A 12658-nucleotide genomic window follows, 5' to 3' on the forward strand; every position below is an offset into this window, starting at 1 on the left:
TTGTGTCCACCATTTTTCTTTTATCAACTGACAAAGCATGCAATTTTTTTTTTATTACAATGACTACGTAAAGAACAGTGCTACAATCTGGATGAATATACCCCCTTTCAGTCTTGATGTGCACACCTACAAACATCAATGTGGACAGGAGGAGGTCAACAACACATACATCATGGTTGTACATGATGTGTTTATAATGTCAAGGCTACAGCCTGTTGGGTCTCATGTTAATTAGGCATACCTGCAAGCAAATGTGATCTCACACGTATTCTCTGGTTATTGTTAATTCCTGGGTAAACATTTTGACTGGATCTAACAGTCATGCAGTGGCTTTTTCATCATGATAGACTACAAGTTCATCATATCCAGTTTCACTGTCATATTCTCGCAGAAAACTAGTATTTTCGCATTCCCCTAACACTATTTCAGCTGTGGTGTAAATGTCCAGGTCACCAATAACATGCCCGCCAATAACCTTTCCATTCTTGTCACTCAAGCTGATGTGCAGATGGCCTTCTCCACCACTTAATGTTCCCACAAGGGAAACTATTTCAAATGGCCCTTCAAATGTTGTAATCTGTAAATCAGAGAAGTGATTATTTTCTTGCCAAAATTTTGATGATGGCTGTAGAATACTATGTTTAGAAAGGGAATACTGAAGTAGCTAGAAAGCAGATAATTTGATACCAAAAAATGACTGGCTTCCATCTTGCCTGCATTTGCAGTTAAAGAATATTACAGCAAGCAAGAGGACACTTTAGTGTGTGAGACATAAAGAATTAAAAGAGAGAAAGAGACTGATCTTACAGTTTTGGAATTGGCCATACGAAGGGTTGCCCTCAAGACACTCCCAACGCAGGTAACAATGAATGCAGCTTTTAACTTTTGATCCTGGACATAGTGCATGAGCGTTGTCTTCAACTCCTGGCCAGGCTTCAGCCTCAGTGGCATGCAGCGCATGGGCACTAGAGAAGACTAATAAACATCGAGTATTAATTTTGGCAAATATCACAAGCATTCTTTACTAATGCTATTACAAGCAGTTAAAAGTGAGGTTCTGTAGACTAATTGTCAATGTGTCCAGCTGCTTAGTAGGTTGCTAGTTTCAGGGCCCATGGCTGACAACTCCCTCACTGCCCATCCAGCAGCTGCTTAGCAGAAATGGGTGCTTGATGCACCAGGGAAGATAAAGGTGGTGAATCAAAAGTTTGTGCCTCCCGTGCTGTGCCCGTGAGATGGTGAATCACTAATATTCCTTGTTTCTCTTACACTCATTAGGACATGGGATGCTACCTCTTTTATCACAAATCATGGGAGGTGTGACCCTTTGCATAGTTAAAACATTTTTTCTAGTGCAGGCTTTTGACTGTTGCAGAATAAAAATCAATATTCTAGGTCAATCTAGGATATTGTTTCCACCAAAAGGCCATTTATTTACAAATCCTTAGACGCTAGCCCGATTAATATACGCAGAGAATAATCTAGTGGTCAAAGTAAGACATGAAGTTTTCTTCAGTTAAATTACTCTTCTTCCACAGCTTGAATCAATATACTCTTCTAGGGGAGAGAAAGGGAGATAATTTCATTTAGTAAAGCCATGGGAGGCTTGCTATTTAACTTCTTATTTAGATGAAAAGGGTAATAATTTTTGGTAAGTAGTGCATAAATTTAGAGTGTGCCACTAGACGTGTCCATTCTTCACAAGTTTTAGAAATTTAGTGCTTTAAGGTTTTTTTTTAAATTATGCTAAACAGAAGTCATTCCTCTTGTGCCATTTGCTATAACTTCCTGTGGAAATAAGATGGGGGTAAAAAAACACTATCAAAATATCAAGTGTTCATGGAAATCTGCAAGATAGAAAGCTCAGGATTTTCTGAATGCCTCTTGCACTTGCAGTTCACTGCCCATACTGCTGCTAGGTCATGTGACCCTTGACATTTTATTCTTCTCTTGTACTGTTTCCCTGCTAACTTCCACTTTTTTTTTTTTTTTTTTTTGAAGAGTAGGGGAGGCCAAGTATCGTATAATAATATTTATATGCAGTCCGCATGATACTAGTGTTGTCTCCAATAGACAGCCTCAACTCCAATGAACCCCTGACCCATGCGAACAGTTGGTGTTTCAGTCACTGATCCTTTAGAAACTCTTTTAGAAATCCAGTTAAGAGTCATCGTTGGCTCGCATTTCAGCAATGACTCATTATGGCTGAAAAGATAATCTTAACTAAAGAATTAATAGCTCCCTATCTAGTTTCCACTTTTTACAAAAATCGATCATTAGACAAGTTACAACTTTACCATGATTTCCAAAATGGTGCTTTCCTTTGGACCCTGTGAGAGTTCTCTCCCTTACCTTATACATAGGAGGAATCATTCTTTTTAACTTGACAATAGACTATTTTTTCTAGTTTTTAGTGCAATGCTAAAAGAAATATTGTTTTCAGCTTAATATAATTATTTTTTAAAGTAAAAGTTAAATATGAAGTGCACAAATATAATAGATTTAAGATACCGTACTGAGTGTTTATTTACATAAAAACAGTGGTTCATTCTCCCCTTCTCTGAACGGCGGTAAAGATTCACGGACTGTGTTAACGAAGGGAAATGTCGGCGGAAAATCCCAACATTGTTGATGATGACGACAGTCTGTCGTTGGTTGACGTACTTAACGAACAAGCACGTCTTCAAGCAGATGCGTCAGCTGTTTTAGGTGACAGTGATGAAAGTAACTGCACTTACGCAAAGGTTTGTAAAATACATGTTTTTATGATAATACCACGTACGTTTATACATAACGGGCCTAGGCCACTTTGCCTTTGGTTTATCCTCTCATAACTCAATCCGTGTATGCTTAACAGTGCGCTACATCTAACTAGCACAAGGAGAATCTTTTCATTAAATTTATATGTTATTTCATTAATAACGGCAGGTTATTCTACACCTTATTTTCAAAACAGTGGACACTATATTTATAAACATGAGACATAACTTTTGTTAAGTATATTGGCGGTGATATCATTTATTGATTGTATGTAATTTATTATAATCAGCTTTATAATTTTTTTCATCAACATTACTTTGAAGATTTTTTAATCAACACATTTTAAGGAGATTTTGTTAGACTCTGAATTAAGTAGATTATACTATTGTTATTTTTATGGTATAATATGTGGGATATTCTTTTTAACACAAATTACTACAGGGATACATTCAGAGACAGGCTCTCTATGCCTGTGCAACCTGTTCCTCAACAGAACCAGCAGGCATATGTCTAGCTTGCAGTTACCAGTGTCATGAGGGACATGAGCTGTATGAGTTGTATACTAAGCGGTAAGCAGCCAGCTGTATAATAATAATAATTTGATTGGTCAAGTGATACTGCACTCGGAATATGACTCGATGGAAGAGAAGACAAAACAAAACAAAACAAAAAATCAGGTCTATCCTATACACATACACATACACATACATGCACACTACCCCTCTTCCTCATTTGGTGTCTGTTCTTCACTCCCTTTCCATCACAGACACAGGCACTATCTCACAGATTGCAAAAGGTCACAATCAACTAGTATTGGTCCTTGGCATGAGCTACACCAGAGTTAAGGAAGACTATTGCTTCCACAAAATAACTATATCTCAACAGGAAAGTTCTGGGCTGGATGAGTCTGACCTCAGAGGGTATGAGACAACAGGTCATTGGTCAGGTGAGAATCATCCACCATAATCTTGCATGCCCTGCACAGACTATGATGGGCATAGATTTCGCCCACAGGAAGTAGGTCACTGCCAATACATTGGCTAGCTGCATACACCACCCAGTCGAGTAGGACATTCTGTTTTTGGGTGGTACTGCTGTACCAGACGGTGACAGAGAATGTCAGTACACTCTCAATCACTGCCCAATAAAACTGGATCAGAATGTCCCTTTTTATACCAAATTTCTATTTTCTGGTGGAGAAAGTAGACTTTGCTTCTTGATAGTGAAAACCACGACTTCCCAGCTCAGATCATTGGAGATGATGGAACCCAGAAATCTGAAGTGGCTGACCTGCTCAGTAGCCTAGCTGGTGAGAGCTAGAGACTCAACAAGTCCTCTGTTCCTGTGGAAATCAACTATCAGCTCTTTGGTTTTAGGTACATTGAGCTGCAGACCATTATCGCTACACCAAGCCATGAGGTGATCCAATTCTTGGTGGTACACAGACTCATTGTTATTCACTTTAAGACTTACCACCTTGGTGTCATTGTCAAACTTCACGATCTGTATTGATATGTGAGCTGAGACACGATCGTTGGTGAAAAGGCAGAACAGAACAGAGAGGACACAACCTTATGGTATGCACCTTGTGTTCACATATAAAAAAGGGGCCTGGCAGTGGGAATGAAGGGGCAGTGGCTATCACTGGTGTGGTATTGCCCCGGTCAAATCGACCATAAAACTCATTCAGCCTGTCAGGGAGGGTGGCATCTCCAGTCCTAGATGGTAGTATCTTTGCATAGTTGGTGATGGTGTGCAGGCTGTGCCACATAGCATGAGAGTTGCCAGACTGAAACTGAGACTCGAGTTTACGCTGGAAATCCCATTTGTCTCTAGTGGCTTTCTGCAAGTTGTATTTGGCTTGCCAGAAGATGATATCATCACCAGACCTGTGAGCAGCATTTTTCGATTCCAAATGTATATAAAATATAGTTTGAAAAATGGACATACATGAAACATGCAGCCAGAATACAATAGTAGACATTTATTTAAAAAAATGAAATGCATTCCAGTAAATGTTTGCTTTTAAAATTGCTTCTGTAAATATGCTTTTGTTGAGTAAGCATCAGTATTACTATTTCTTTGAAAAAATTTTCAGAGTATCTCAATGCTGCAATGTTTTTGGTTAATCCTACAGTTTCTTCCGCTGTGACTGTGGAAATAGCAAGTTTCCAGAGTCTTTGTGCAAACTTGAAAAGGTGAGAACCATTTGCAAGTCTCCAACAGAGAATAATGTGTTTTGTCTCACTGTCTCTTGATTATTACCATTTCATCATTATCATTTTATGTTTATTTGATTGCTTTCTTCTTCTTCTTCTTCTTGTTCTTCCTAATCACCCCCAGTGGAGCGTAGGGCCACAACCACACTCCACCATCGGACCTGGTTCTATGCGTCCCTTTTCAGTTGGGACCAAGTCATGCCAGCTGTCTCCGCCTCTCTGTAGACTAATCTCCTCCATGTCTGTCTGGGTCTCCCAACCCTGCGCCTCCCTTGTGGGTTCCAGCCCAAAGCTTGTCTTGTTAAATTGTCGGCTGGCTTTCGCAAGGTTTGACCAATCCAGCCCCACCTCCTCTTCTTGATGTCTTGGCTGGCAGGTTTTTGGTTGGCTGTCTCCCACAGGTCTGTATTGGAGATCTTCTCTGGTCATCTGATGTTGAGGATGTAGTGCAGACATCTGTTGGCGAATGTCTGTATCTTATTGGTGATGGCATTTGTCACACGCCATGTCTCAGATCCATACAGAAGGACTTTACATTTGTGTTAAAGATGCAGATCTTGGTGTGTAAAGATAAAGCCTTGGAGTTCCAGATAAGTCATAAGGTGTGGAATGCAAGCCTGGCTTTGTTTATTCGGCTTCTTACATCTTCATCTGTACCTCCATCTTTGATTGCTTTACTGAAGCATTAATGATACGCTTGTGTTGCATTGCAGTCCCAGCACTGTATCAGATTTTACCACATAAAATTTTAAAAGTGACTTGTGACTGGATTTAGTAGAACTTGCAGAAAGTAAACATCATGTAAGGCTGCCATTAAAGCTAAATATAGATTTTGAATTTTGATGACTAATTTGTTAAGATTTACAATGAAATCAAGAAGAAAAATCATCTTTTCACAGGCTAAAGATCCTGTCAACATACAGAACAAATACAGCCAGAATTTCCGTGGTGTGTATTGCACTTGCGCTCGACCATATCCAGACCCTGAAGATGAGGTGGTTGTCATCTGTTGGTGTTGATGTGACAATAGATCAAGATTAAGGCAACATAGTAACCAGAGTACATCTCATATTTGGTGGTACATTCAAAAAACAACACTATTTTCAAGTTTTTTTTGCAAAGGCCACCAACCCCAATATCTGTTGTAAATACTTATGGACTAAGCAATGGAGAAAATAAAACATGTAGAGATTTCCAGTAAAACATGGACATGATAGATTATTAAATATGAATTACAGTTGAAGGCATCTGTTTACAGATAGAAGATGAAATGATCCAGTGTGTCATATGCGAAGACTGGTTCCATGGCAGGGTATGTTTTGCTGGAAGAAGTAGTGGTTACTAACAGTCTTGAGATTGTGGGGCTGGATCTTCACAAGTATTTAAGATAATTGACAGATTTGTGTTCAGTAAGTCACTGAGAACAAAATGAACACAGCTACTTTTCACCTGTAGAATATATTAGTCTTGTTAAAGTTTATTAACAGTGCATAGTGGTAGGCCAGAAAGAAGATGAGCTCAGTATCTCTGTTAAAAAAATACTGAATGGTGACAAGATTAAAAGAGAAAGAATGCAAAAGTAAGATGAGTTAGAACCATGATCGTTAAATATGGCTGATTCATGTATGCATTTCCCTATTCTGCTTCTGCAGCACCTGAATGCAACAGTGCCTGAAGATTTCCATGAAATGATCTGCACATGTTGCATGGACAAACATAGTTTTTTGTGGGCTTACCAAGTTGACAGTCCTAGTAAGTCATTTACCTGCAAACTATTGTCATAGTGCGTGCAGAAAAACTTGGGTGGCCTACTGATTGCAGTGGAATTGTGTCCATAGTGGTCATATGTAGTTGTGACTTGGAAAAATATTCTCTTCCTGGCTGTTAGCTATACTACTTTACATTACCTTGCAAAAAATAATTAACCTGAGGTGGATAAGATGGGGGTGGGGAGTGGGGACAGCATTGATAAAGCAAGCTTTGGGTGGCTTTGAGAGATGACATCAAGCAGACCTATTTTACTGGCTGTAAACTTTTCATGCCTCAAGAGCATCACCAACATGGTCCTTTAGATATCATAGAAATATTCAGGGGAAAAAATGATAATTATGAGTTCTTGAAAAAGCCAGAGGCTTGACCACTGCATGGCATATAAATGAATTCTGAGACAACTGGGATTTGTGCGAATGAAGGGTTGACATGTTGAAGTTTGGTGTCAATGCAAAAATTAAAAATAAAAAAAAAAAAGGAAAGATTTCCCATATCAAGTGGTTAAAGGGACCGGCAAGTGAAGTAGGAAGTTTAGGTTTAATTTTAGTGGCTGGCTTTGCGTAAAACTCAAATTCCTGCCCCCCAATCATGTCAGAACTTTGTTGCAACCAACACATGTGATTGTGCTTTGTGACGGCTTTTCATTTCAAACAGCACTTATTTTTGTCTATTTTCACTTCACAGTAACTGAGTTGAAAAAAGAAGAAGCAGACATCAAAGTAGAGGTAGGGTTAGAGAGAAGAGAGCAAATTTCCAGTGAAACAAGCTCAACCATGTCAAATGATGTAACTGCCAACATTTTTGAGAACACTTGTGTGTCTTCTGAAGAGGAAACAAAGATAGAGGAAAGCGAGGTATGTTTTATTTATTGTTATTTATTGCTTTTAGGGTTTTTGTGCATTGATTTCTAATTAAATTTCCATAGCTTAGAATTGGAAGATTTAGTAACTCTTTATTTCAGTTTAGTTTGACTTGCGAATTTGTGGAAAGATCTAGTGACTGATTCATTGTGATTTAGCTTTACTTGCTAGAATTGGTAAGATTAGTTATGGAAAGATCTAGTGACTTATTATTGTGATTTAACATTGTCCTGTTGTACTTGTGAGATGGCCAGAATACTTTATAATAGCTATTATGCACGCAGCAAATAAATACACAAAGAGTGCATGTGACTGTTGGTCATCGTAATCCTTTGTCAAAATAAAGGGTGGCAAAAATATAGTGCATGAATACATGCAAAGCTATCTATTGGTGTAGCTATTTTGACTAAAAGTGGAACTGCTGTGTGTGAGTTGGTCTGCTTTTACTAAAGAACTATGGGGTCTGGAAACATCGACAACTTGGCACCGTGGATCTGGAAACAAAAAAAAAAATTGGAGCTGGAGATCTGAAAATCCCTATATTTAATGTGTAGTGAACACTGGTTTGCAGGTGTTCATGAATTCTGTAGGAGTTAGGATAAGAGCATCAGAAAATAAATTTTGCAAAACGAAGAGACCATAGGAGAAAACATGTTTTAACTGCAGATGTACGCAGAAGAGATTATACTTCTCTTTGAATAACCTTTTGGTTTTTCAATTTCTGTTGAATCAGCCGATGTCCAAACGATTAAAGCGAGAAACACAGAGGGAATCGGAACTTAAAAAAGAGATTGATGGGGAGAGTGAGTGTATTCTGAAAGATCTTCAGCAACATCTGCTCTCTCCAAAACACTGTGGTACATTTTGGGAACGGACACTGGAGGACAAAGCTGTGCAGATGTGCAGAATGCAAGGTGTAAAGTTAGGTCTTTTACCTCTGTTATAAATTTTTTGTGTAAATCCATGTTGGATAACTACCTTCCTCTGTTTTTGTTTAAAGCACTTTGAGCTTACTGTAATGTGGGAAAATTGCTACAGAAATCTGTCATTATTACTGTTAGTTTATTTGCTGTGAACAGATGCTTAGCTTTTTTTTATTATTTATTATAGCCATTTTAGGTGGCTTACATAGTTTTTGTATATTGTAAGTGAGTTCAGTGGAAGTTTCTTATTTGTGTGCTATCAGAAACTATATGAAGAAGAAGGTGTAAGCTTCCTGTTAGATCCCAAAGACACAGTACAAGCTTATGAGGAACGAGGAAAAATGAAGACACCTTGTATGTCAGAAATAGATCTGGAGAGAAGAGCACTGTCCCAGATGAATCGTGTTCAGCAGGTTGAGTTGTTACAAGGTGAGCCAGTGATTAGGTTGTGGTGGCTGTTAGCATTTCCCATGGAACAGAATATTTACTACAGTTGTTTTCATTTTCCCTTCTGTATGTTGAAATGATCCTGTATCGTGGAGTACACAGTCTGCTTAATTTATACACACTGGTAATCTTATCCCCAGGTGATACTGCTTTCATGGATCTGAAATCTTGAACCATGTCAGTGCAACACAAGGCTTAATAGACAAATCTGAACATCCATTGACCTTTCAGTCCACAAGATGATCACATCCTCATTTCCCAATTTTTATATCTTTGTGTTGCTCTCATTAGTAAAACACTAAGTGAGTGCAGTGAGGAAATTGCTATGTAAGAGCCCTTAGTATTATTTTTATTAAGAATACATCCACACATCTATTCTCAACAGGTTTCATGGATCTGAAAACAGAGCTGCAGGAGTTTCTGAAAGGATTTGCATCTAGTGGCAGGGTGGGTTATATTATTATTCATTAATTATTTTAATCCTGCATGTCTGAAACAGAATAAACAGAGAACTATGCTTTTACTACACCTTAAATTTTTAGTGCACAGTTGAAGTTCATCAAACTGTTTTATCTTTAAAGTACAGTAAAACCTGACATGTGGATCCTTTTGTCAGTGAAACCTTTGCATCAATACAATACCACTGAGTTGACAACTCGCCTTTTTCTGGCTCCCCGTGATGCCAAACATTAAAGTGCATATAATGTTATATTCATATTGTTGTGACATAATTTGTGTGTATAATTCTTGTTTCTGCCTTGTATTTTTATGGTTGTTCATGTGTCAGTATCCATACTTGCTGGTATGTTTAGTTTTTGTCTATGTTACGTGCTATTACATGTTTTTGTTTGTGTAAAGCCTATTGCTAAATGCACTGTAGACTTTTATTATTAGTGTAGGTGAATTTGTTGTAAAGTTTCTTATGCACTCATTAGTTTTATTCAGAGAGTATATTGCTTTAAATACATAAGAACTGGCAAAAAGACACCATTCATGCAGAAGACAACAAAATATATTCCCACATCAGCTTTTATTTTTGCATGTACATATAAAAAGATAGCATAATCTAATTTCCTAAGCACATTCCCATTTATTGTAATTTTAATCATTCTTTCTTCAGACTTGGCATTTAGATTTTGGAAATTCTGTGGGAATTGATGGGTGCTATCTGATTAGTATTTTATAATAATTTTATTTTCAAAATGTCCATATATTTGGTTTTTTTTTTCTTTCTAAAGATCTAATGCAGTGTTTATAAGGCAGCATAAGTAAGTCAGATATCAAATCGCCCAAGTTTAAGTGCAACAGAAAATGATCTCTGAAAAAGAGTGCGTGCAGGTTGGGGACTTTTTAACAGCATAAGGTTTTCAGAGGAATATAGTATTCCAAATGTAGCCAACCTTTGCCTTTTTTATGCTTTCAAAAGGAATTGTAATTAATGGTTTTTGATTCTTTGTTGTTGTTTTTTTTTTTTTTTTGGGGCAGGTTGTTGCTGAAGAAGACATCCGTGGGTTTTTCAGCCGAATGGAAGCAAAAAGACGTGAACGTAATTTTGTGCCACAGTACTTTTGCAAGTGATGCAAACGCAGAACGCAGGAGCTATTCCTCAAACAGCAGAGACTGAAACTTTTTAACTTTTGGGAAAATTATGTTTTGAAGTGAAACATAACTGCTTGATTTTGTTCCACTAGCAGGATGCTAAAATAAAAATGCCTTAAGTTTTTTGGGGTTTTTTGGTAAATATTTTTATTTTGAAAAAAATTTACTGAAGAGAAAAGAAAACTGAACAATTTTATTACAAAGTAATTGCAGCCATGAGGATGTTAGGACATTATTGAACAAGGTGTTCTTTAATGCCTGTCTGGGTGAATTATTTAAATAGTTTATTATTTTAAGAACCAGAAAGTGTTCAGATATTTGATCAGTCTTGCACTTAGATATTAATAAGGATAGAGGTAACTGGGTAATATTGTGTTTCTTATAGAGTAGCTTGAATGTGGGTTTTAAATGTATCTTTACAAACACACCTTTGTTGGCAGGTTTTATTTGCATAAATTCAATAAACTATTTTACAAAGGAATGTTAGCCTGTCTGCATTATTTGATAAGATGTGGCATGCTATGAACTAGCTACTGGCATGTTTTACTTTGATGTCTGTTTGTGAGAGACTGGAGAGGCAGGAGGGTGACATCAGTGTGTGCCCTTGTTATGTGTATTTGTTAGATACTTTGCTAGGGAGGGATGCTACTTATTTTCAGGTCTGTTGTGACAGAAGAACAATTGACATATAAAAGTTTTATTGTAGTTCTGACACGGCTGCTTGCTCTTTTTGGGAGAGGGGGAGGGGGGCTTGACTAATGACTCAATTCTCTAGGCCATTCTTTGCATTTCCAGACTTTGGCACAGCAATGAAGGCCTTTAATTGTTCTTTCATCCTCTCTTTGTTTGAGCAGTTCAGCTGGGATCTCCTATTAAACCACATACATCTTTCGACGTCTTCCCTTAAGACAGGTAGGTCTGCAGATTCACTGAGCAATGTTAGCGCCCGTATCAGTTGTACAGGTCAGTGTAATATTCAGTCCATCGGTTGGGCACAGCAGTGTTTTCTGTGAGAATGTGGCCATTGGTGGCTTTGAAGAGAGGTCTTGTGCTGACCTGACTTAGTGAGGGTTTTTAGTGTTTAGATTTACTTTAGGTCTTTAAGCTGTCGCCTGTGCCATTCCCTCTATGATACGGCATTGGCCTTCGATTCAGTTCTTCCTATTTAGCTGCCTTCATCCTCTCCTGATGGCACCATTCGCTTTGTTGTACCGGTGTTGTTTATCCTTTTGACGCCCTAGCATTTCGTGGGCTGTTGATAGTAGTATACGTACAATCGGTAGCACTCAGGGCCGTGCTTAGGGGCAGGCAGACGAGGAATCTGCCTAAGGCCCCGCACTTTTGATTAATGCGGTAACTAGCCTCCAGATTAATGATCTATTGCATGCATTATCTTTTGAGCAGGATTTTAACATTCATATCCCTCCCCCCACTCTTAGCCATTTCCCTATAACTTTTGAGGAAGGTCGAGGGCTCCGTACATGCCCCGCTAGAACTAGCCTGATGTCATAGCACCTATTGGTTTCCAGAGAAGGGTCTACACTCTACATCACAGTCCACCAAGTTCAATGCGGCAAATTTAACTGCATGCCTTGAATATACCAGACAATAGAGTATTTTAGTTTCGGTTTATATAACTTATTATAAGCAGACGATAAGATACTGAGTGACGTCAGTAGATACCTATATGTTACAGGTAATTTTTGTAATATGGTCGTGAACTGTTACTCTAAATCAGAGCTGTACCATTGTCCAAAGCGAATGCCAAACTGTCGTCCTCGATTTCTCGTGAGCGCAAATTCAACAGCGTAACAAATACAATTGGTATAAACGTGGATAGTATAAGCAAGTTTGAGGTATAAATAAAGTAAAATAGACACGAGCAATGTGAGGCCCATTAGCTCAGTCGGTTAGAGCGTCGTGCTAATAACGCGAAGGTCCTGGGTTCGATCCCCATATGGGCCATGGACATTTTTTTTCCTTTCTACCGCCTGGTCCAACGCATGAGATTAGTTAGGAGACTTTAAAATTGATCTGACTGCATCTCACACTAGAGATAAATTTACTAAGATTTGTTAAA

General features: G+C 38.2%; 2 protein-coding genes and 1 non-coding gene across 3 annotated transcripts; 2 read left to right on the forward strand and 1 right to left on the reverse strand.

Annotated features, from left to right (window-relative positions):
• Positions 1-43: 43 nt before the first annotated feature.
• On the reverse strand, positions 44-2366 carry LOC112562052 (bifunctional protein GlmU-like). Its single transcript, XM_025235031.1, has 3 exons — positions 2298-2366; positions 808-975; positions 44-577 (listed from the first exon to the last, which is right to left on the reverse strand). Exons 1-3 carry the CDS (start codon positions 2298-2300, stop codon positions 320-322), a joined length of 429 nt encoding a protein of 142 aa, XP_025090816.1. The 5' UTR covers positions 2301-2366; the 3' UTR covers positions 44-319.
• Positions 2367-2465: 99 nt separating this feature from the next.
• On the forward strand, positions 2466-11059 carry LOC112562053 (putative E3 ubiquitin-protein ligase UBR7). Its single transcript, XM_025235032.1, is given in 12 exon segments — positions 2466-2744; positions 3202-3329; positions 4898-4958; positions 5879-5974; positions 6238-6291; positions 6632-6731; positions 7434-7603; positions 8343-8492; positions 8494-8523; positions 8796-8961; positions 9365-9426; positions 10465-11059. Coding segments are annotated over 12 exon segments (1251 nt in total). The 5' UTR covers positions 2466-2603; the 3' UTR covers positions 10558-11059.
• A 1410-nt stretch (positions 11060-12469) lies between these two features.
• Positions 12470-12543, forward strand: Trnai-aau. Its single transcript has one exon. It is a non-coding gene; the product is annotated as a tRNA-Ile (tRNA).
• The last annotated feature ends 115 nt before the right edge of the window (positions 12544-12658 follow it).

Source organism: Pomacea canaliculata, linkage group LG4 (assembly GCF_003073045.1).
Source record: "Pomacea canaliculata isolate SZHN2017 linkage group LG4, ASM307304v1, whole genome shotgun sequence".
In the NCBI taxonomy this organism is placed as follows: domain Eukaryota; kingdom Metazoa; phylum Mollusca; class Gastropoda; order Architaenioglossa; family Ampullariidae; genus Pomacea; species Pomacea canaliculata.